Here is a 23,950-nt window from a genome sequence, read left to right as displayed (position 1 = left end):
TTTTGTTCAAGGCAGTGATTCCTTGCTTTTGGCTTCCTCTGAACCCAGAGATGGCTGTGGTTTAGAGTTTGATCTATGTATATGAGATACTTGAAGGTCCTTTGTGATTAAAAGCGTTATGACCAGCAGGTATCGCTGTTATCGGTCACACTGAGCAGCTGAGGCTCTTGCAAAATCATTCATTTTGGAGTACTCTTAAAATATTAGCCCATCCATTACAAACTGATAACACAAAGTAAGAATAAAATATATAGTTTTATATTGATTTTTATACCTAGAGAAATTGAAAATGTGAAATATTTTTATATTACTTATTGATTCTCAGCCAAGACCAGAGGTAACTACAAAAATAAATAATACATAAAGTAGATTATATATACCTCATACATTTTAAAAGGAAGTTAAGTCCATGTTATCACCTGTCATTATACAATGATGAAGTGAGCGGTTGCAGCCCATCTCCCTTGAGGATTTGTCAAACTGCACAGGTTAGTTTTAAGAAATGGTTAAAAGAGCTGTAGAAAAGTCAGCAGTTTCTTAATTTTGCAGATATTACTAATACCTTTGAAGCTGTGTGCTATTTTTAATTTGTGGTATGCCACATCATATGTAACTTTATTGCCTGTTATTCAGGCCACATTCTGCTGCAGTTAAATGTCTCATGTTATTTACTTCCAGCTCTTTGAAGGGTTGTGGGTCAGCAGCCATGGTTGCATGTGGTCCCCTGCCATGCATGCCATAGCACAAAGTATTTAATTTTCTGTGGGCATAATTTTCTGTGGTGACTGGCAGGTACTTCTATTAATATAGTCTTAAATTGATTAGGAAATTTTGCGCATGGCTACAGCTTGTATCTCCTGGATAATGGAATTTTGAAGAGATGCTTCAGATAATTTCACTCACATCAACCAAACTCAGATTTGGACACTGAGATCTGGATGGAATAAATACTTTCTCACCTCCTCTTGTGTTTTACCTTGTGTCATGTTCTGAACTTGTTCAGTAGGGGATGCAACATGAACGTTAAACACCTACTCCCTTGGAATATCAATTCCCAGTGTGAAAACCCTCCTTTGTGACTTTTGGAGCTCATTTATTTGAGACTCCTTCTAAAGGAGTTGATAGACTTTTTTCAGTCTGCTTCTGATAGTCCTAGTCATAATAATGCTTTGGAGAATAAAGCAACAAATGAATAAAAATGAAGAGTGGGGGTAATGTTTGGTGCATTTAATTCATCTGTGTGTGATTCATGGTCTTCAGAAATCACAACACAGGTATGGCTTCAGGGACTATAACTTGCTCTTGGCACTGTTAGTAGATGACATTTTGGAGTCTCAAATTCAGTTGAATTCTTTTAGTGACCTATGAAAAAGGTGTTGCTATAATGGATGAGAGACATGTTACCTGGATAAATACAGTGTCTGATTCCTTTGACATCTGCAAAGTTTTATCAAAGATTTATATAAGGCTTGGAGCCAATCATTTTAGTAGAGGTTCTCTGCATTTTTCTTTGTTTCCTCTCAAGAAAGTACTTTTTAAGGCCTACCCACATCTTGATAACATCTTCTTCTGGAACTCTGCTAAATGGGTCAGCAGGAAGGCGTGTGGGTGGTGCACTGTAGGCATCATCCAGAAATCTACTGGTCTAGTAACTGAAGAACTGCCATGATTTCCTGTTGATCTGCTTTGGTCAAACTTTGTTAGAGGCTACTTATGTCCACAGTTTTATTCTAAAATAGTGTACTAAACCCCAAAGTAAGTGTATTGAAAAACTCGGAGAGATTTCGTGTGCACACAGCATTTTAAAAGATTGTCTTCTAATTCAATGTTCTGTGGAATAGCTGACCCCTGTGCAAAGGGTGTAAGGAGCATTGTTCAACCCCAAATGCTTCTGTCACTAAATATCAGCCTCGAATTCATGTCCTGATTCTGAGATTTAATCAGTTTTAAGGCAAAGCATTGATGCTGTTCATGTGGTGAAATGTTGCTGTAGAAATCTGAGTTGAAGTCTAGCACTATCCTTAGGATGATGAGTTTTTGCATTTATGTCAAGTTGTGATGGCTTACAGTTCTCAAACAGTTGCATGGGCGTAAGTGAAATGTTTGGTATTTACTGCCATTGCTGACTGACTATATATAGTCAGAAACACAACAGTTGTTGTCTGCCTTGTTTCTATCTATTGCAGTGTCAGTGTTTCTCGTGTTTGGCTGTTATCATGCTTAAGTGTGTTCCCAGATAAGCCTGTCATCACACAGAGCAGTGAACTGAAAGCGAGTTACTTGCTAGAGTTACATTTTGAGCCTTAAGTTACTCTTTAAAAGGAGATCCCAACAAATACTTTGATATTTTGAATGGCCATATTTAATGTCTTTTGATAATAAACAGGGGAGACAAGAGTTTGATGGCATGGAAAACACTGCCATTCACTGGCAAGAAATGGAGAGCTTACTTAAAAGGGAATTTACTAAAGGAACATAGGGATGTTTTGTATTCTACTGTGTTCTTATTTGTCCTCACCTTAACAGTAAACTTAATTTTCTCATCCTATGTGGAGAGATACATGTGTGCATTCTGCATCTAAGGGACTTCCATTCTGGGAGGCAGAACTTAAATGTCTTAAAATAATCTGTGCTGTACACTCCTTTCATCAAACCAAGAACAGATCCCCTGGAGAATAGCTTTTGACATCAGCATCACTGGCTCAGGTGCCCCTGAGTGGGAAAGAGAGAATGCAGAGGTGGGTGTAAGGCATGATGGGGATGTGTAGTGGCTCTGATTACACATTAGGAAGAACTGGATGAGATGTGGAAGCGGAACTTCCTGATATGCAGTGGTGGAATAGTTGCAATGCGACAGAATCCAGTGGTATCTGAGGGGAATAAGAGACACTGTGGCAGGAGAGAAATGTCCTGTAACAGCTTCAGAAAGCTATTGTGAGAATCTGAGTTATCACAGTGTTGAATATTAGGAACACGCAGGAGGTCTCGATCTGCTGTGCCCTGACACTGCTAGTGTCACTTCAGCAGAATCCTTTTATTTGCTGTAGCAGATGGAGATGGTATTTGTAGGAACAGAACAGGTGATTGTACTGGTGACTTGTATTGTTTATTCTTGTGTTTTTAGAAAGGGTAGATTGTTCTGTGCTGTGATGTGACCTTGACTCCCAGCCTGCTCTGGTACTTAATTCTGCTTAAGGTGTCAGTTCATGCCTGCAGAATTTAAGGCTGCATGAACTGTGTAAGTGTAAGTAAGAGTTAGTAAGTGTTGTTATTGGTGAGACCCCATGTTCAGTACTGTATTCAGCTCTGGGGCCCTCAACACAAGAGGGACATGGACATGCTGGAGCCAGTCCAGAGGAGGCCACAAAGATGATCACCAGAATTGAGCACCTCTCCTGGTAAGACAGGTTGAGACAGCTGGGCTTGTTCAGCCTGCGGAGAAGGCTCTGGGGAGGCATTACCAGAGCCTCTCAGAACCCAAGGGGGACCTACAAGAGGTCTGGAGAGGGACTTTCTACAAGTGGGAAACGCTTTAAACTTACAGAGGGTGTTTTACATTAGATACTAAGAAGAAATTCTTCACTATGAAAAATACTGAGATACTGGCACAGGGTGCCCAGAGGAGCTGTGGCTGCCCCATCCCTGAAAGTGTCCAAGGCCAGGTTGGAGGGGGCTTGGAGCAGCCTTGGCTGGTGGAAAGTGTCCCTGCCCATGGCAGGGGGATTAGAACTAGATGACCTTTGAGGTTCCGTGCCGCCCAAAGCGTTCTAGGATTCTGTATTATAAACGATTGTGGGCTTTGTCTTGTTTGTTTGTATTTCTGTTCTCTCAAGTTTGAGACTGAAACGTTGGAAATTCTTTCTACTTTGGTATGTCTGTCTCCCCCCTAGTAAATGAGCTCCTATTGTCGACTGTGTTTCTCTGGAGCTGTAAAGCCATCAGCCTCTAACAGTGCAGTTCAGGAGTGGGTGACAGGACTTTCTTGGCAACAGTACCTCCTTGTGGGACGGCACAAGAATGGCATAAAATTCACTGCATTCCATGTGCATTTCACACTGCTGCAGTTAAAATGAAAAAATCAGAGGAGAAAGCCTGTTGTAAATACAAATAGAAGAGAGAAAAACCTGATGCTTGGATGGGATTTCAAAAGGAAAAAAAAAATCAAAGAAATCAAAGAAGAAAGCATAATTTTGTCAATGCTTCCTAAAGCAGTAAAGAGCATTTGGCTGTTGTCAGTGTTATGCTGAGCACTGTCTCTGTGGGGTGGGTGCTCACTGCCTGCGGTTGGTGGCCTTGTTGCAGCCTCTGTACAGGCACAGCCGGGCATGAGCTGTCAGTTAATTGCCAACAGGCTCAAAGTTCACTTTTTTTTTTAAAATTTTTTAAAAAATTATTTTATTTTATTTTATTTTATTTTATTTTATTTTTCTGCTGGATAAAGTGTGTGAATCCTCTAACTTTTTAAAAAATTACTTGTGGCTGAACAGTGTTTTTACATTACCCTGTGCCTGAGCAGGTTTTTGTAGGCACATGTAAGTAAACAGTCATTTGACACAGCAGTAGCTGTTAGTGGCTGATCAGCTGATGGTAGAGCAGCATTTACTTTGGGAGTTATCTATCTGGGTGTGTTGAACAGAGTCTTGGAAATATGTGCTTGACAGTAATTGTGTAGTTTTGATAGATCCTGGCTTTGGTTCTTTGAATTGCTTCTTGTTTGATTGTCTAAAATAATTGAAATACTACAAATGCTGCTGTCTGTCTGAATTCCTATTTGTGCCACTAAAAGGACATTTTTTTGTGTTTCATTGTTTGTGACAAACGTAATTACGGAACAATATCCACTTGATGGGAGTTAAAATAAAAATAGATTAAATTTCATCAGACTGTCATGCTGTCTACTGCAATTTAAGAAAGTTTTAACATCATGTTGTTGTTGGAGCTGTCATTTTCTGCTGTTTGCACTTGTAGCTCCTATCTGTCTAGCCTGCGTCTCATGGCTCTATTTTAGGGTTATGATTTTATGTGTTCATCTGGCCATCCCAGCTTATGTCACGCTCGTTTCTAAGGGCTTGGTCATATTCAGACCCTTCTGACTTGGGTTTGCTGACAGATATGCAGAATGTTGAGGGGTGGAAGGGACCTCTGAGGGTTGTCTGGTCCAATGCCCCAAGTCAGGCAGGGCCAGCAGTCTGCCCAGGACCACGTCCAGTCAGGTTTTTAACATCTCCCAGGATGGAGACTCCACAGCCTTCCTGGTTGGCCTGTGCCATTGCTGAGTCAGTCTCGCGGTGAAAAGACATCTTCTGATGCGTACATAGAATCTCCTGTGTGTCAGTTTGTGCCTGTTGCTGGGCTCCACTGAGAACAGTCTGGCTCTATCTCCTTTTCACCTCTCTTCAGGTATTTATGTTGTCCATACTGTTGAATTTCATTTACCAAGCTTCACATTGGAGAGCAGTGTATTGTTGTCTACTGGCAGTCACTAGCTCTATGGCACAGATTTCACTTTATGTCATTCAGGTGTTTGAATGTGTGAGGTTTTCATTCCATTAACTTATATTTCTAATGAGAAGAGCAATATTTGATTCCCTTCTGTGACCAGGAATTATTTAGTCACAAGGACACCAAAGTACATAGTAATATAACAAGTAGCGACTAGAAAAGTGTAACAAAGCCCCTGGCTTTGTTGTGTGCAGTTAAGAGTAATAGTGTGAAGGCCAAGGAAATTATTTCAGAACTAAATGATGCTGTAGAACAGAAAGGGAACATCATGGACGATGCGGAACATTAACCTGCACGATCTGTAATAATTGACCTTCATTTCAAGGCATTAGGGCTACAAAGAGATACCAGATTTATTTGCAGTACTTGTGTCCTAGGTTACAATGTAAAATGTACCCAAAGTATGTATTCTATCACCATCTACATGAAATGTTGTTGTGCACCACTGTTTCCCGTGCCCCCTCCCTCCAGACTATCTTCTGTTAATGGCCCATCAATACCGCCCTGCATGACTCATAGATAACTCTCCCCAGGAGCTATCTCTGTTTAATAGGCAATCAAGGACCCATTGCAAAACTGATAAAATGATATCAGTCCATTGTGAGATGCTCCGCCCAGGGGGAGGAGCCAAGCATTCCCACCTGGATATAATCGGGGCCTTGGGACAGCACAGGCAGCCTTACCCACTGGATTCCCAGAGGACAAGAGCTACCAGACCTTTCTGCAAGAACACTGCTTCAACAAGACCACTTCATCTGGACTGCCACCACCACGGTTTCAGGTTGTATTCTGACTCTGTCAGTAATCTTTTGTACCATTGCATGTGTTTTATTTTATTTTACTTTTTTTTTTCCTCTCCTATTAAATTGTTTTTTCTGACTTGGAGTCTCTCGCTGGTTTTGCCTTCAAGCCAGCACATATATTTTGGCGCCCAACGTGGGGCAGGAGGTACTGAGAGAAGTCAGAATTACAATTTTGTAGTGAGGAAAAAAGAAACAGCTGTCCGCTATGATGCTCAACATGCTTTCATATATCTTATACCTAGCTCTCTACATTTTCCCGCACATGGGGCAGTATTTGCCGGTCTTAATGCTCATGTGTAGACCAGGGTATGGTACCAGAATTGCTGTATTGGTCTATTATGTTTATTGTATGATAACCTCTGAGGCAATGAGCATCATTCGGAATATATACTCTATTTTGTGTTCTTGTCCTGGTCCAGAATGCTACATCTGGGCTCTCAATAATCGCACCCAGCCCCTGTGGGGAGGGGTAAAGAATGATTTTTTCCAGTCTTTTAGGTATGGCACAGCAGTTTTCAAAAGTATTGAGTTCTCTCTAGGTGCCAAGGACAGCATAATATTGTTGTTAGTTCTGCTTTGCCTTCTCTGCACGGCCTGCACCATGCTCACCATGTTTAGAAATCAAACACTACATAGGGTGGTGCAGCGTCTCCTTGAGGAGGAGGGAAAAAGAAACAAATGCAAAACAACGGCATCCGTGTCTACACAAACTGTCGTAGAGGAAACAGGAACCGCATCTATGCAGACTGTCACAGAAGAGAAAAGAACCAAAAACAAGGCAACAGTTTCTGCATCTACTCAGACCATCACAGAAGAGAAAGGAACCAAAAACAAAGCAACAGTTTCTGCATCTACTCAGACCATCACAGAGAAGAAAGGAACCAAAAACAAAGCAACAGTGTCAGTGTCTACACAAGCTGTCACAGATGAGAAAGAAACCAAAGGTGCCATCAGCATCTCCACACAAACTGTCACCGAAGCAGAACAACCTAAACCAGTGGCAGTTGCCCCTGTTCAGAAGAAGAAATCAAAGAGCAAATCAGTCCGCATAATGACTGATGAGGATGTGGCAGGACCTTCACACTCAGCAGAAGAAACAGAGCCAGAGATCATCACCCGCTCTCTATCCCTGGGTGAACTGCGTGACCTGCGGAGGGAATTCACCCGCCAGACAAACGAGTCCATCCTAACCTGGCTGCTCCGCATCTGGGATGCTGCAGCCAATGACACCATTCTGGATGGAAGTGAGGCCAGGCAACTGGGATCGCTGTCTCGGGATGTGGTCATTGACCAGGGGATCGGGAGAACCCAACAAACTCTCAGCCTCTGGCGGCGACTGCTAACAAGTGTGAGGGACAGATACCTTTGTAAAGAAGACCTCCAGGTGCACCAAGGAAAATGGAGCACAATGGAACAAGGTACCCGATGCCTGAGGGAATTGGCTGTGCTAGAGATCATTTTCTCAGAAGACGAGAGATTTCCTAAAAGCCCAGATGATGTCCAGTGCACATCGCAGATGTGGTTGAGATTTGCACGGCTTGGACCAGAGATGTACTCCCGTTACCTGGCAACGCTGCAATGGAGGGAAGGTGAGGACAAGGTGGGCGTCTTGGTCAATAAACTAAGAATTTACGAGGATACTGTCACCGCCCCATTTCGTACCCATGTCTCATCCGTGGAAACAAGGCTGGCTGAGCAAGTCCGGAGCTTGATTGAAGAGGGCCATCAGAAACTAAAAAAGGAACTTAAGGAAGAAATTTACCACATCTCGCCAGAACCAACAAGAGTCTCTGCCATTAGGAGCAGGTACCCACCAGCCAGGGAGAGAGGATACACTCCACGGGGTAACCTCTGGTCTTTTCTTCGGGAACATGGAGAAGACATGAGGAATTGGGATGGAAAACCCACCTCCTCCTTAGCAGCCCGGGTACGTGAACTGAAGAGAGAGACACCTACCATGAAGAGCTCATCTAGAGCCAACACTGCTCCAGTCTCAAAGGCACAGAACCCCAGACAGTATAAGAAGAATGATATGACTGATCCACTTGAAGGGACCTCAGGAACATATTTACAGGAAGAAAGCAACGTGTACCATGACCAGGAATAGGGGGGCCCTGCCTCTAGCCAGGTAGAGGAAAGGGACAATCGGATCTATTGGACTGTGTGGATCCGATGGCCTGGCACATCTGACCCACAAAAATATACGGCTTTGGTTGACACTGGTGCCCAATGTACCCTGATGCCATCAAGGTATGTAGGAACAGAATCCATTTCTATTTCTGGAGTGACAGGAGGGTCCCAGCAGCTGACTGTATTAGAGGCCGAAGTGAGTTTAACCGGGAATGGGTGGCAAAAACACCCCATCGTGACTGGCCCAGAGGCCCCATGCATCCTTGGCATAGACTACCTCAGAAATGGATACTTCAAAGATCCAAAAGGATATCGCTGGGCTTTTGGGATAGCTGCTGTAGAGACAGAAGACATCAGACAACTGAGTACCTTGCCTGATCTCTCAGATGACTCCTGTGCTGTGGGACTACTAAGAGTTGAAGAACAACAAGTACCAATCGCCACAACAACAGTACACCGACGGCAATACCGCACCGACAGAGACTCTGTGACTCCTATCCATGAGATGATTCGGAAACTGGAGAGCCAAGGGGTGGTCAGCAAGGCTCGTTCACCTTTCAACAGCCCTATATGGCCAGTGCGTAAGTCCAGTGGAGAATGGAGACTGACTGTGGATTACCGTGCTCTGAATGAAGTCACCCCACCACTAAGTGCTGCTGTGCCAGACATGTTGGAGCTTCAGTACGAGCTAGAGTCCAAGGCAGCAAAGTGGTATGCGACCATTGATATTGCCAATGCCTTCTTCTCCATTCCTTTGGCAGCAGAGTGCAGGGCCCAGTTTGCCTTCACCTGGAAGGGCGTACAGTACACCTGGAACCGACTGCCCCAGGGGTGGAAACACAGCCCCACCATCTGCCATGGACTGATCCAGACTGCACTGGAAAAAGGTGAGGCTCCTGAACATTTACAGTACATTGATGACATCATTGTATGGGGGAACACAGCAGGGGAAGTTTTTGAGAAAGGAGAAAAGATCATCCAGATTCTGCTGAAAGCTGGTTTTGCCATTAAGCGAAGTAAAGTGAAGGGACCGGCCCAAGAAATCCAGTTCCTGGGAGTAAAGTGGCAAGATGGACGGCGGCAGATTCCCACTGAGGTCATCAATAAGATCATCGCCATGTCCCCACCGACGAGCAAGAAGGAGACACAAGCTTTCCTAGGCGCCATAGGTTTCTGGAGGATGCACATTCCTGAGTACAGCCAGATTGTGAGCCCTCTCTACCTGGTCACCCGCAAGAAGAACGATTTCCACTGGGGCCCTGAACAGCAACAAGCCTTTGCCCAGATCAAGCAGGAGATCGCTCATGCAGTAGCCCTTGGCCCAGTGAAGACGAGACCAGAGGTGAAGAACGTGCTCTACTCAGCAGCCGGGAACAATGGCCTGTCTTGGAGTCTTTGGCAGAAGGTGCCTGGGGAGACTCGGGGCCGACCACTGGGATTCTGGAGCCGAAGCTATAGAGGATCTGAAGCCAACTACACTCCCACAGAGAAGGAAATCTTAGCCGCCTATGAAGGACTTCAAGCTGCCTCAGAAGTAATTGGCACTGAAACGCAGCTGCTTTTGGCACCTCGACTACCAGTGCTGGGATGGATGTTCAAGGGAAAGGTTCCTTCCACGCATCATGCCACTGACACCACATGGAGCAAATGGATTGCCCTCATCACACAGCGCGCCCGTATTGGAAACCCGAATCGCCCTGGGATTCTGGAAATTATAACTAACTGGCCTGAAGGTGAGACTTTTGGATTATTTTTTGAAGAAGAGGAAGAACAAGTGACACGTGCCGAGGAAGCCCCACCGTATAACGAGCTACCGGAGACTGAAAGACAATATGCCCTTTTCACTGACGGTTCCTGTCGAATTGTAGGCGCTAACCGGAAATGGAAGGCTGCAGTATAGAGCCCCACACGACGAGTTGCACAAGCTACTGAAGGACAAGGTGGATCAAGTCAAATTGCAGAACTTAAAGCCATCCAGTTAGCTTTAGATATTGCCGAACGAGAGAAGTGGCCAAGACTCTATCTCTACACCGACTCGTGGATGGTAGCTAATGCTCTGTGGGGATGGCTGAACCGCTGGAAAAAGGCCAATTGGCAGCGCAGAGGGAAACCCATCTGGGCTGCTGAGATTTGGCAAGACATCGCCGCCCGAGTAGAGAAGCTGACCGTTAAGGTTCGACACGTGGACGCACATGTGTCCAAGAGTCAGGCTAATGAAGAGCATCACAACAACGAGCAGGTGGACAAAGCCGCCAAGGTGAAAGTATCACAGGTGGATCTAGACTGGCAACACAAGGGAGAAGTATTCTTAGCCCGTTGGGCCCATGATGCGTCTGGTCATCAGGGGAGAGATGCAACATACCGATGGGCCCGTGACCGAGGGGTGGACCTTACTATGGACAACATCTCACAGGTCATCCACAACTGTGAGACCTGCGCTGCAATCAAACAGGCCAAGCGGGTAAAGCCTCTGTGGTACGGTGGACGATGGTTGAAGTACAGGTATGGGGAGGCCTGGCAGATTGACTACATCACCCTTCCCCAAACCCGCCAAGGCAAGCGCTATGTGCTAACTATGGTGGAAGCCACCACTGGATGGTTAGAGACCTACCCTGTACCTCATGCTACTGCTCGGAATACTATCTTAGGCCTTGAAAAGCAGGTCTTGTGGAGACATGGCACTCCTGAGAGAATCGAGTCAGACAATGGGACCCATTTCAAGAACGGCCTTATAAACACCTGGGCTAGAGAACATGGCATTGAATGGATATATCACATCCCTTATCATGCACCAGCTGCCGGGAAAGTTGAACGGTGCAATGGGTTACTTAAGACTACCCTGAAGGCGCTCGGTGGGGGGACTTTCAAAAATTGGGAACTGAACTTAGCAAAGGCCACCTGGATGGTCAACACTCGAGGGTCAATCAATCGAGCTGGTCCTGCCCAGTCTGAACCCTTGCACACAGTGGATGGAGATAAAGTCCCTGTGGTACACATGAAAGGCATCTTAGGAAAAACTGTTTGGATTAATCCCACATCAAGCAAAAGCAGACCCATCCGTGGGATTGTTTTTGCTCAAGGACCTGGTTCCACTTGGTGGGTAATGCAGAAAGATGGGGAAACCCGTTGTGTACCACAGGGAGACCTAATTTTAAGTGAGAACTGAGTGTAGGGTTTCATTCTGTATATGTGTATATTTATCTATCTAGCTGTAAGAATGTATTAATTTAGGTATAATGTAGATGGTCATAGAATAAGGGGTGGATTATGTCCTAGGTTACAATGTAAAATGTACCCAAAGTATGTATTCTATCACCATCTACATGAAATGTTGTTGTGCACCACTGTTTCCCGTGCCCCCTCCCTCCAGACTATCTTCTGTTAATGGCCCATCAATACCGCCCTGCATGACTCATAGATAACTCTCCCCAGGAGCTATCTCTGTTTAATAGGCAATCAAGGACCCATTGCAAAACTGATAAAATGATATCAGTCCATTGTGAGATGCTCCGCCCAGGGGGAGGAGCCAAGCATTCCCACCTGGATATAATCGGGGCCTTGGGACAGCACAGGCAGCCTTACCCACTGGATTCCCAGAGGACAAGAGCTACCAGACCTTTCTGCAAGAACACTGCTTCAACAAGACCACTTCATCTGGACTGCCACCACCACGGTTTCAGGTTGTATTCTGACTCTGTCAGTAATCTTTTGTACCATTGCATGTGTTTTATTTTATTTTACTTTTTTTTTTCCTCTCCTATTAAATTGTTTTTTCTGACTTGGAGTCTCTCGCTGGTTTTGCCTTCAAGCCAGCACAACTTGTGACTTGGCAAATAACTGACGGAACTTCAATGACTCCCTTTCTTCTGCGTGTTGTGATCCAGCCTAAGGAAAGTTGTCTTCCTTTTGCAGGTCAGGCCTTGCAGGTGTCGGCTGAGGCGTTCACCAGCGATCCCTGCTCCCTGCCCAGGAGGCAGGCTGTTGTCCCAGCAGCTCGCTCGCTGCTGGCCGCTGTCACCAGGCTCCTCATTCTGGCCGACATGGTGGACGTGGCCTATCTGCTGCAGCACCTGACGGTGGTGAGTAATGCTCTGCTCAGCTCAGCTCCTGTTAGCCACACGTGTGTCTGCTCAGGGCTCTTCTGGCATGGGGAGCTTTCTGCACTTGAGCCTTGCCGGTCTCACACACATAACACCTAGGCAGCTGGGGCAAGTGGAGATTCTAGATGAGATTTGTAAAGGGACCAAAAAAACTCATCTACTTACAGCTCAGCATACTTACTCTATTTTTAGTTCCTTTTTTTCCACTAATACTTTCAGTAATTTAAAAGAAACTGATAAAAGCACAAATTTCTGTTGACTTCCTAATGTTTCAGGGCAGAGGTGAATAGTCAGTGCCATCTCTCATAATGCCTCGTGCCACAGGTGAACGCAGTGACTTAGAGGACCATGCTGAAGCAAGTTCAGTTTGGTGAGGATAAGATTGAAAATTTGGCTTCAATTCAGAGTAGGAAAAATATTTAATAATAAAACAACATTGTGTGGGTTTCAATACTGGGCTTGAAAAATCTGCCACTGATGACTGCTAGAGATTCACCACAGGCTAAATTAACACTGACTTGCAGAAGCTTCTCTGCTCTATATGTTTAAATTTATCAGCTGTAATAGGAATGGCCTGTGTCTTTTGTACTGTTTGTGGAAAATTTTCTTAAATGATGATATTTATCATGGTAATCTGGTACATTTTTAATATTTATTTTCATAATCCGAGATGCTCTCTTCTGACACATATAGAGTATGTTTTACATGAGAGAACTAAAATTAGGTGGTTTTCCTTTCTAGAGTTTCAGTATTTCTAAACAGCTAATTCACTTCTTCCTTCTGAAAATGAAAACAAAAAATAACTGAAAATGATGAAAGAATGCAGTGTCATTCAGGAAAAACTCCAGCACTAGAAGGAATGCCATTAAATTGTCATTGTGTTCCATTCTTCCTCTTAATAAGAGGGAGAACTGCATTTGTAAACAAACCCTCAGAATAAATTAGTGTGGTATAACACTCTCAGTAATGCCTGTGCAAAAAGACTCACCCTAGTTCTTAGAAGAGAGTGTTACGTTTTGCATATTTATTTAGTCTCTGCTCTGGCTGTTGAACTTGCCAGCAGTGATATTAGCTGTAATGATGTCTTTTTATGTTGACATCTAATTAGGAAATTGACTTAATGTAATTTCAACATATGCTCATGAACATCCCTCAGTTTCTAACAACTTTTGGTCGCAGCTAACTGAGCCAGATCTAAGTGCAATTAAATATTTTAATGAATTTCAACTTGGCTCTATTCTAAGTGTTTAACTGAAATCATTATACTTAAACACTCCTTTAGGAATTCAATTTTTCTTCAACATGGACTTGCTCCCACAAAAAGACATTGTATTCACACAGTAGCAAAGTAGACCTTGTCTTTGCTGTATCAGCTGTAATGTTGTTGGGTTTTGCAAGTTCATATGCCTTGAAAACTGACTCCTTAAAAGTCATTAGCTATTTTTCTTTGCACTTGTTCTAAAACCTTAATACTTCTACCATATTCTCTTCTTCAGACACGGGTGTTACAGCTGTTGTCATTTAACAGATGGGAAATTTCATTGCTCTTTATTTCCATGTCTCTGAGCGCTGTCATTTTCATGGGGTAGAATAAAGACATTAGAAAGGACTAGGCAAAAATTAATTTGAAAAATTAAAAAAGTCATAGTAGAATAAAAGACCTAAAAATTCTAATCAAGGACCTTTATTTGCAATTATGAAACGGAAGAAGTTGGTTCAGCATCATCCAAGAACTCTGTACAGTATTCGTGAGATCTTGCTCAATATCAAAGTATTTATGGAGAATTACCTATTTAAATATCTAATATTTTTCAAACCCGTTTATCAAAGAGTGCTGAAAGTTTTTAGTCTTTGTCACTCACTAAAATTAGTTATTTCCCATACTGACGTTTAAAACTATACCTTTTTCTACTGACAGAATACACTCTGGATCATTAAACTTTAATTTCCTCAGTAGCCTGGGAATAAAAAGGGAAAGAAAACAAAGACAGCATGACTGGCTGTCACAAAAAGCCTCATCTACTGTTACCTGTCACATCTGCCTGTTGATGTGTATCTAGGAAAAAAGCATGAACCTCAGCTATCTCCTTCCGATTTATGGAGTCTCTAACTCTATTGTTTTCTGTACATTTGCTTAGACTTAGGAGTGTTCTTGAATTCTGTGTAATGAAGCCTTTATATTAAACAGTCTGTAATGCTGAAAATACTGAATACTTTTTTGTCACAAAAGTACTGAAATGTGACTTTACAAAAGTAGTAAGAGCAGGTGAATTTGAAAAGATTTGGTAATCCTGGCAGGAATTTCAAACCAAATGTTCAAAAACTTAGCTTTGTGAACAGCAAATCAGCTTTTTTAGAAGTTTTGCTAATCGAGTGGAGAGAATTTTGGCTGTTAAATGAACTCTATCAGATCTTCACCAAGCAAAGAGTGAATGAATGTGTGTGTAAAAAATGCATACTAGATGCCAGTACAAACTCTCTGTGACTGATCACATTTTGGCACAGAACGCTTCTGGCCACTTGTGGAATTCACAGTTCTATAGGACTGTGAGGGTGCAGTGCAAACAGGATGATCCTTGTAGAGTTCACTGAAAAAATAAAATACATCACACCAAAAAGAAAGGTTTTCCTTCTTTAAACAACTTTTTAATTTTTTTTTTTTTGAACAGGGAAGAGTTTAAATAAATAGTTATCTCTGTCTGAGTTTCCATGCTTAAAGAGTTTGAAGTCTCTAAAGAAACAACTGAGTTTTGAAAAAGTGTGGTCAGACAAAGGGCTGTCTTGTGTATTGCGCTCTCTGATTCAGAGCTGTTTTAGTATCTCATCCATTATGGTTAGTAGTGCTCGATATTATTTAATTAAGTAAATTAACAAACTAATGGAATTGCTTAAATTTATTGATCAGAAGAGAACAGCAGGAAAGTAACAAGTTTGGAGAATTTAATTTAAAGAGCATTGGCAGTCTGTCTTTCTCTAATCAGTTTCAGATCGTGCTGAGCCAACATGCTTTATCTGCCTTTTTACCCCTTCATGTCATGCTTGTAGATTTACTGTGTAAGTCTTCATATTTTTCATGAATGCCTCAGACAGCATGATCTTTACAAAATGCTTGCTTAGAGTTATTTAAAACTCCTGCTGGGAGAAAAAAAAAGAGAATGGCTAGAGATAAGAAGCAACTTGTGAAGTTGGGCCGTTAGAGCATAGTGCTGTCTGTTCCTCCCTTTCCTGCAGGGTATTCATCAACATTAAAAATGTTCTGAGCAGGAACTTGGTAGGGTTACAAAGAATGAAAGAGCAAAGTCGTCTTGGGCTGCCCTGTGCTTCAGGTTTAGGGGCTTGGTTCAACTCCCAGATTTGTGCTTAATTGATCCAGATCCCTGGGTGGGCCCTTCCTAGCCTCCAGGAGACTTTGGCACGTGGACCTGTGTCAGTCTTAGATGGTGCAGCTGATCACTAAACATTTCATTTTGGATTCGGGGGGGGGGATTTATTCTGCTCCCCGTCCCTGTGCTCAACTTCAGGGGGCCGGGTACCCGAAAACAACTGGTCCTGCTGCTAAAGACTGAGACAGAGAAATACCTCAGACTTTTCCTCTTCGTTTGTCACTGTGTTTCCACCTGCACCCAGTGAAGGATGGAGATTGTCCTTAGCCCTCCGTTTGTTCCTAATGTGTTTGTAGAGACCTTGTTTTTACAGCAGTAGACGGATTAAATTTTAACTTCTTGCCACCTTCCTTGCTTGGGTGTGAGTCAGTCCCATGGCAGGGCAGCATAAGGAGTATTGAGAAGGTGACAGGAGTTTTTGAGAGAAGATTTGGCTTCTCCTTTGGTTCATGCTCTTATTTATTTTCTCATCCGAGATTCCCGCTACCAATCAGAGCTTCATTTTGGTACATGGGATGCAGTTGTTTGGAATCAGGGCTACTGTTTGTCATCACACTCTGCAAACTCCATGGCACTCTGTGATGTGCAGTAAATAGCAGAGGAAAAGCAGCTTCCAAAGAATTGCTTTTAAGAGTTATCTTTTTCAAAGTGAGCATCCTTATGAATGCAGCAGGAATCTGCAGCCACTTCTGTGCTTGCTATAGGAGCCTCTTGAGTGCTCCTTTGTAACTTGTCAAAATAAATAATTGTCAAGCTGCGGGATGATAAATTCTGACTGAAAAGCTAAGTTGTAAACATAAAGCTTGGGGAGATCTGTAACATAAAGGTGGCTCGTAGCGGAGGCTCGTACGATGCTTGAAGTCATCAGAAGTACAGCTGAGTGTGAGAAATCCGTATTATGTCTGGTGATGAATTTGGAAGGTGGGATATTAGAAAGGCAGAGGCCTGTTTGAAATGTTTGTTTGGAGTGTGCGGATGTCTGCAGTGACCAGGGCTCCACTGCAGTCGACTCTTTTTGAACCTGTCACGGAAAGAACATTGCTCAAGGCTTCACTTCGGAGCGTCTGGTACTGGGTTTGGCCTCTACAGCAGTGCACACTTGGCACCGATGTGCTGTGCTTATCAGGGAAAAAGATGGAAGTGATCTTCTGAAATTTGCTTCTCTAGAGTGCCAATATGGGAAGGCAAATTCTAGGCTGGGAAAATAATCTTGGGATATTACCTTCTCCTGGCACATTATTTATTGGTAGTATAGTAACAAAGTTGGTGTAATGTAGAATGGTTTGTCTGCTCAACAATTCAAGTGTGCAGAGATCATTCTGATGTAGAGAAATTTATTTTATAACTCATTTGTGCTTTCAGAGGCAGAAATGAGGAAATGCATGCAAAACAAACAGTGTCTGCTTTATCATCAGAGTGTACGTCTTCAGACCTTCTTAAAATGACAGCAAAATCATCTGATATTTTCTGAATGGAAATGCTGAATGTGAGCTGCTCTCCATAAACCTCTCCAAAGGAGGCACGGCACATTGCCCATTCCATTACAGCAAAATATGAGAAGAGCAGCTTTTTTCTCATGAGCATGTGTGTTCAGTAATTGGAATTTAAGAGAGGTTTTGAATGGGTTTTTTCCAACCATATCTCTGGGTAATTTAAATAGTATATTTAGTATAATGTAGGCTTTTAAAGAACTAGTACCTTATCAAAACAGGAAGATAAATTTTTTTCAATGGACAGCTTCCTTATGTCAAAATGGAAATTAAATTTGCTTTTTGTCCTTAATTCAACTCATATCAATCCATATGAAAATAAAGAGAAATATTTTACCAATGGGAAAAATAGTTCAATGCTACTGTACTGCTCTGTGCAGTGGAAGTTGATAATATTGATACTCTGAACTACAATTACTCTTTGACTCGTGCAGCTCTAGACGAACAAAAAAGAGCCATTTCTCCTAATTCGTGAATAACAGAGTAGCTTTTTGCAGCACTGGCCCTAAATCTGAACCAGTTGTGTAGAAGGAAACTACATAAAGGAATGGCAGCAGGCCCTTTGATTACATCATCTCTATAAAGCTGGACTCCCAGGCAAGTGACATTAAAGGTGTGTGGTCTGTCCAGTGGCATCATGTATGAACTGGAGGAGCAGGATCTGCTGCCCCCATCCCTGTTCCTGTTTATATGGAGATTGTAAGGCGGTTACCAGGAATATGGCTTTGTACTTTGTATTTAATGATGTTGCTTCCCACCTTTCTGAATTATAAGCAATGAAGCACGTTGCACTGTATGTTTATAATCTCCTAATTTTGTGTCCTGGCCTCCTGTTTAGCCAGTAAGCCATTAATTTTCATGGCTCATGTTGAAGATGAAATGTAGTAAATTTTGGCCTAAGCAGTATCAAAATTTTAGTATGATTAGTTAGTTTAATATGATTTCCTTTTGAAATGTGCAGCCACTCCATGTCGGCCTCTTTTCTTTGATCTCATTGCCTCATTTTCGTTATGTATGACAGCAGAGCAGAAGTTCGAAGGCTCCTGAACGCAGGTAGGATAGTGGAGAAAACCCTCAAAACCCTCAAAAATGCTCATAAAGACAGCAGAGGATTCTCAGCTGTGAATCTGCTTTACTGCAGGAGAAACTTCAGTCAAAGCTCATCCTCTGACATTGCAGTATATAAGACGTGAGACCATAGGACTTTCAGTGCTGATGCTTACAGTCATACTGACTGATCACGATTTATCTAATTAGTATCTGAGAGGAGGCTGCAGGACTTTACCTTACACAGGAACGTCGTGCGTCCAAGGAGGCTGTGTTGTAACACTCTTCTGGCCCATCCACATTTGTGATGATCATCACTTTCAGAGTTCTGATGGTATTTGTTGCTTGGTGGTACCTAAAATGGGACAGTGAGAGTTGCTTCACTTAGTTGAAGCACTCACTGTGTGTGGGTTTCCAGTCAGATGAGCACAGAGCCTTCATTCAGCCGTGTCTTGATGGTGCCTGCTCAGGGCATGGGGGCTGCTGTGTTACCCACCCTGTGTTTTAGGGCCAGGGTGCTGGGCTCTGGGTCTGCATTTGGTGGGTTTGGGGTTTCTTGTGAAAGGAGTGCTGTGGTAGTGGTGAATATAAAGTCATGCTCTTCTCTTTAAGGGATGAAGTTGTCTATGCACTATCTGCTCTGAAGTTATCTGTGGTGACTTGGCAAACAGAAGCAGCTCTGATAAAATCATAGAGACATGGTTTTATCATGGAGGGAAAATCAGTCCAGGTAGCTACCACTGAAAGCAAAAGTAGGAAAGGATTGCTACTTCTCAGCTTCCAGAAACTACTCAAAGCACTTTGAACATGTGACAGGCAGAAAAGAGCTTATTTGAATCTCCTTTGGTTATTTATATTTGGTTATTGGTAAGAAAAACCCCAGGAATTCTAATATTTATTTTCACCTCTAGACAGGAGAGATGAGAGAGGGTTTTTTACCACTCACCCCAAAGTGCTGGTTCACACTGATAGAAGTGTGATGCAGAAAGACCCAGATGTAGTTTTAAGTTTACACATCTGCTGATAACCTTTGTATGTCCAAGGCACAGTATTCTGATTTCCTGCTGATAGCAGTGGAAAGAGCATATCTATGTTTTCTTTAAATTGCTTGGTTGATTTTTTAATTTACTTTTGAGTTAAATTTTTAAAAAAGTGTTTCTCCCTTGCATCTAAAAACAGATGGGGATGTTCTGGAAGTTACCCATCAATTTTATTGAAGCATGTTGCCCTTATACATTTGATTTGTATTTGCTCATGCTCTCATGCTGCTTCTTGTATCTCTTGCCAGAGAGCCAAATGCATTATTAATGTTTTGGTTGCTGCAGGACATAAGGAAGTGAGTGATCTTGCTAGCAGAGCTCCTGCTAATGAAGAATTGAAGCTGTGGAATTAAGTACATCCTTAAAAGGATGATGATGATTCCACAACTGTATTGTAGTCTAATGTGTTGATGATTATCTAAAAAGGAAAATGACACTGCAAGAAAAGACTGTACCTTATGTACAGTGAGTTTGGGAATCAGTGGAGACCTTATCCCTGTATTATTCAATCCCACAACAGGGTGCAGCAGCTTTGGGCTAAGTTCTGGAGAAAAGTGTCATGGCTTGGAGCAGAAGGTGCATGATGAATTTGCCAGAGACATTATGAGCAGTTTCTTACACTTGAAAAAAAGCAAGGACTATTGAGTGCTTTTGGTCACCTTAAACTGAACTCAGGTCTTGTTTGCAAATGTTGTAATTAAGTTGCTTCCAGCTAAGGAGTTAGCAGGGAGTGGGAATTGATGAAAGCAGACTTTGCAAATGCAAGGCTTTCAGATCAGCTCTGGAGCAGAGATAAAATCTGAAAACAACAAATCATACAAAAATTGGAAGATAATGAAGTCAAACAGAAAAGAATAGAGTATTGCAGTTTTGTCTTAGCATGTGCGTTCTGTCAGCCATGTTGGTACAGGATTCAGGAACGTATACTTCGGGTGAGAAAGTTTTATTTTATTTTTTGGTAGCAAACACTTTTAAATGCAGCTAGAAAGTCTCCAGTTAACCTCTAAAAGTGCTGCATGAGCTAGAGTAAGATAAATTACAAATAGATAAAAACACTGCCTTAACTTGCCTTTTGGTTATGAGAGCAGTGAGACTGGAATAAAGGCTGCAGAGTGGCAAACGAGGTGCTAGCTTGCCTGAAAATTCCAGGCAAGTTGTAGTAAATTGCCAGTGGAAATCCACTGCAGCTGCTTATTATCCCCAAGGAGAAGAACCTGGGGGCTGTTTAGCATCAGGTACGTCTTAGGCTTGAGCTCAGTCAAATGTTCAGGAATGAGGGGCTCTGCAGCACTCCACAGCCATGGTCAGCATTGCCTGTCAGTTATGTTGCCAGCTTCTTAAAGAGGGACAGCAGACGAGTGCAGGTTTGGTTTGGTTTGGTTTGGTTTGGTTTGGTTTGGGGCTGTAGTTACTACACAAGTGCTTGGTTTTCCAGAGTGACTGGAAAGCGGTCCATTGCCTCATTCCCTGGGCACTGGTACCACAGCTGTGCTTCACCTACAGGCCCTGGAACTGCAGCAGGCTAAGTCAGTGTTTTGGAAAGATGTACAAGTTCCTGATTATGTCAATGTAAATACATGTTTATAGACTCGCTTCTGATTGTAATCACAGTGATAACAAAATATTACTGAGCTATCTGCAGCTTTGCAGCTGTCACATGTTCATGAGGTGAAGAAGAGTATTTACAGCTAGGAAAACAGCAAGTCAGAGGAGAAGGCTCATGATTTCCTCCAGGTAGCAAGGAATCTGGACCTCCAGTTGTCCTCTGACACAAATCTTAATTTTTCTGTTACAGTTCCTACAGCTGGGCTGGTGTTGTACATCTCTGAAAAATACCCATCCTATTTTTAATAATAGTGTATGCATGAAAGAAGTTTTAAATTTAAAAGTAAGGTCTATAACGAAGTATAATTGGAGTTGTCACAGTTTTCATGCAGAATGTGAGCACATTGCCCAAGGTGATTATCTGGTCTTAAATTACTCTTAAGTAAATTAACTTGATAAGAAGCACCCTGTGATTTCTAAGTTCTACTGTTACGCTTGATAGAATGAGTTCATGGCCTCTATATAGTTGCATATACTTTTCTTAGTTGAAAAGAAAGTATTTAAATCTATGTAAATATATTACTTCCTGGAACGTGGCATAGAGAAAGAAGTCACCTTTGGAGATTGACTGCTTGTGTTTTGTCTAACCTATGGAGTTAGATGACTTCATTTAATTGAGGAGGGCGTATGTACAATGCTTTGAATTCTGTGATTGGTTTCAAAACAAAACTGTAGGAATACATGGAAGGTTAGAGGTGGCAAATCTCAAAAACCTTAGCATTTAATAGAAAATAATTGTAATACAGAGTGAAACACAACAACTGTATGAATGATAATTTTTTTTTTTGTTTGTTTGTTTTCCCTCACAGTTTCAAAGAACATTTGAATCTTTAAGAAACGTATCCAGTAAATCTGATCTACAGAAAACCTACCAAAAGTTTCAGAAAGATCTGGAAAATCTTGATTACTTGGCATACAAACGTCAGCAGGTAAGACCATGGAAGCTTGTAAGAATGCTGGGCATAAGCAGGGTGAGTGGTAAAACTGCTGTGTTTGATGGAGTTACTGTTCTGTCAGTTGGGTTTTGTGCTTTGCACAGTGTCAGGTAAGGCGGCAGGAGGGGGCTAAGTCTCCTTAATGCATGTGAAGCTGGACTGCCTGGGTCTTGGTTTCTCAGCAGAGAGGAGCACAGGCAAAACAAGTAAGTGAGATTTAGCAGACATTAAAAATTGCATCAACACATAATTTTCTAAATGGAAGTGTATAGAAGCACTATTTGCAATCTTTTACTTGAGAAATTAATCAAATGCACATAAGTTAATGGAATCAAATACTTCCTGTGCATGCAAGCTGCTAATTTTTTTTTTTTAGAAATGAATTTATGAGGTTAGTATACATCAAACTTTGAAGTGCACGTGATCTTTGACTTGTGCTTGCGAGATCAAGGTTAAATTGAATTGTTAACATGTATTTAATGTTGGATATTCTGTCACTTATACATAGATTTTGTGAAAATATCAGCTCTCATTATGGATATTCACTAATTTTTTCTCTTGATGATAAAATAAGATTTTACCTCTTCCAGAGCATAAGGGTGAAAGCTGTACCATTTCTGTGTGGGGGTTGTTGTGGTTTGTGTTTTCCTGAATTCCGTCACTTGGTGTCAGTGTTGTCAAACAGTTCATGCACTTGGGGCCGATCACTTGCAGCTTTTTATGTCAGGTAATTGATTAGGTTACCTGTGTCTTAGTTAATTTGCATTGTTTATCTGAGCAGTAATTATGTGGTTGTGGTGAGGAGTGTTTTACCAGCTTGTTGATGCCGAGATTTTAATTTCAATAGAACTTGCTGGAGAATCTGCAGTGAGGGATTTGAAAAGGGCATGCATGTATGTATTTCGTGTAGAAGATGTTTTGAATTTTGGCCTGCATTAAAAAGAAAGTAATTTTTTTGTGAAAAGATTGAAAATTTGTTGGATTACTGTGCAGAAATCACTGACCTGGTTTGGGACTGAAGCTATTGTGAGTTTGGGACATGTTTGTGAAGTGTGCGCGTTTAATTGATAACAATTTATATACACTTGCATTAGGTTAAAGGTATATTCATAGTCCCTCTGGCAAAATGCAGAGTAACTGCATCTCTTTGGCGACAAACGTTTGTATGTGATCTGTGTGTGAATCCATTGGTGGTAAAATAAGTGGCTTATATGCTGAAAGCAATGAATGTTGCTTTTGAAAGAAATACAGTTATCTGCTTCTGTACCTTTTCTTCAGATATGAGCCATGAAGTGCAATATAGCAATGTACTTCTTCAGTGGGAAATTTTACAGGACAGGTGGGAAATCAAAGCTGTGCTTTTTAAAGGATGTTCAAAATGTCCCACATCAACTCTGATTAATAAATATAGACCAAATTTCTATGAGTGGTAGCAGTGTACAAGTAGCAAACTTGTTTGGGGTGGTGATTGGGCTGGAGCTACCCTAGAGGAATCCCTTTAGGTTGAGAATATCTGTTTATAGCCAGGCTGCTGTTTTGAAATGTGCCAGGAGATACCTTTGTCTGAGAAATGTAGATTTTCTTTTTTGTCCAGGAGATAGTCTGGCAATTCCTTTGAATTAAAACAAACTTTTAATTTCCTTGATCCTGTCTCATTTCTGAAATTTGACTAAAAGGAACAGCTACGTGCCACAAGGAGTAGTAAAACTTGTTCCCTTGCTCTGTGACTTCGTGGAATGTTTCCCGTAAAAGCTAAGTAAAGCTTACATTGGTTTGTATCAACCTAAATACGAACACCTTTGCAATATGAATGTTTTCAGGGGAAATGAGAGGACAAAATAGTAAAGCACTTGGGGATGAGATGGGACTCAGTGACAGATCCCAGCTCTGCTCTTGGGATGCTGTAGTAGGTGCA

General features: G+C 42.1%; 1 protein-coding gene across 5 annotated transcripts in view; it reads left to right on the top strand.

The window, feature by feature from the left end:
- CTNNA3 (catenin alpha 3) overlaps window positions 1-23,950 on the top strand; it is a 444,137-nt gene that overhangs the window by 27,707 nt on the left and 392,480 nt on the right. For 4 of the 5 annotated variants that reach the window (XM_040071769.2, XM_040071770.2, XM_040071768.2 and 1 more), the window contains exons 4-5: window positions 12,348-12,514; window positions 21,910-22,029. In XM_040071769.2, the coding sequence (XP_039927703.1) occupies window positions 12,348-12,514; window positions 21,910-22,029 (287 nt within the window). Of the gene's footprint in view, window positions 1-12,347; window positions 12,515-20,742; window positions 20,860-21,909; window positions 22,030-23,950 lie in introns of those variants that run through there. The other variant, XM_040071771.2, reaches the window with a different exon arrangement.

This window comes from Hirundo rustica, chromosome 8 (assembly GCF_015227805.2).
Source record: "Hirundo rustica isolate bHirRus1 chromosome 8, bHirRus1.pri.v3, whole genome shotgun sequence".
Lineage (NCBI taxonomy): Eukaryota > Metazoa > Chordata > Aves > Passeriformes > Hirundinidae > Hirundo > Hirundo rustica.
Note: the sequence above shows the minus strand (reverse complement) of the source record. Positions and strands in the feature narration are given on the sequence as shown.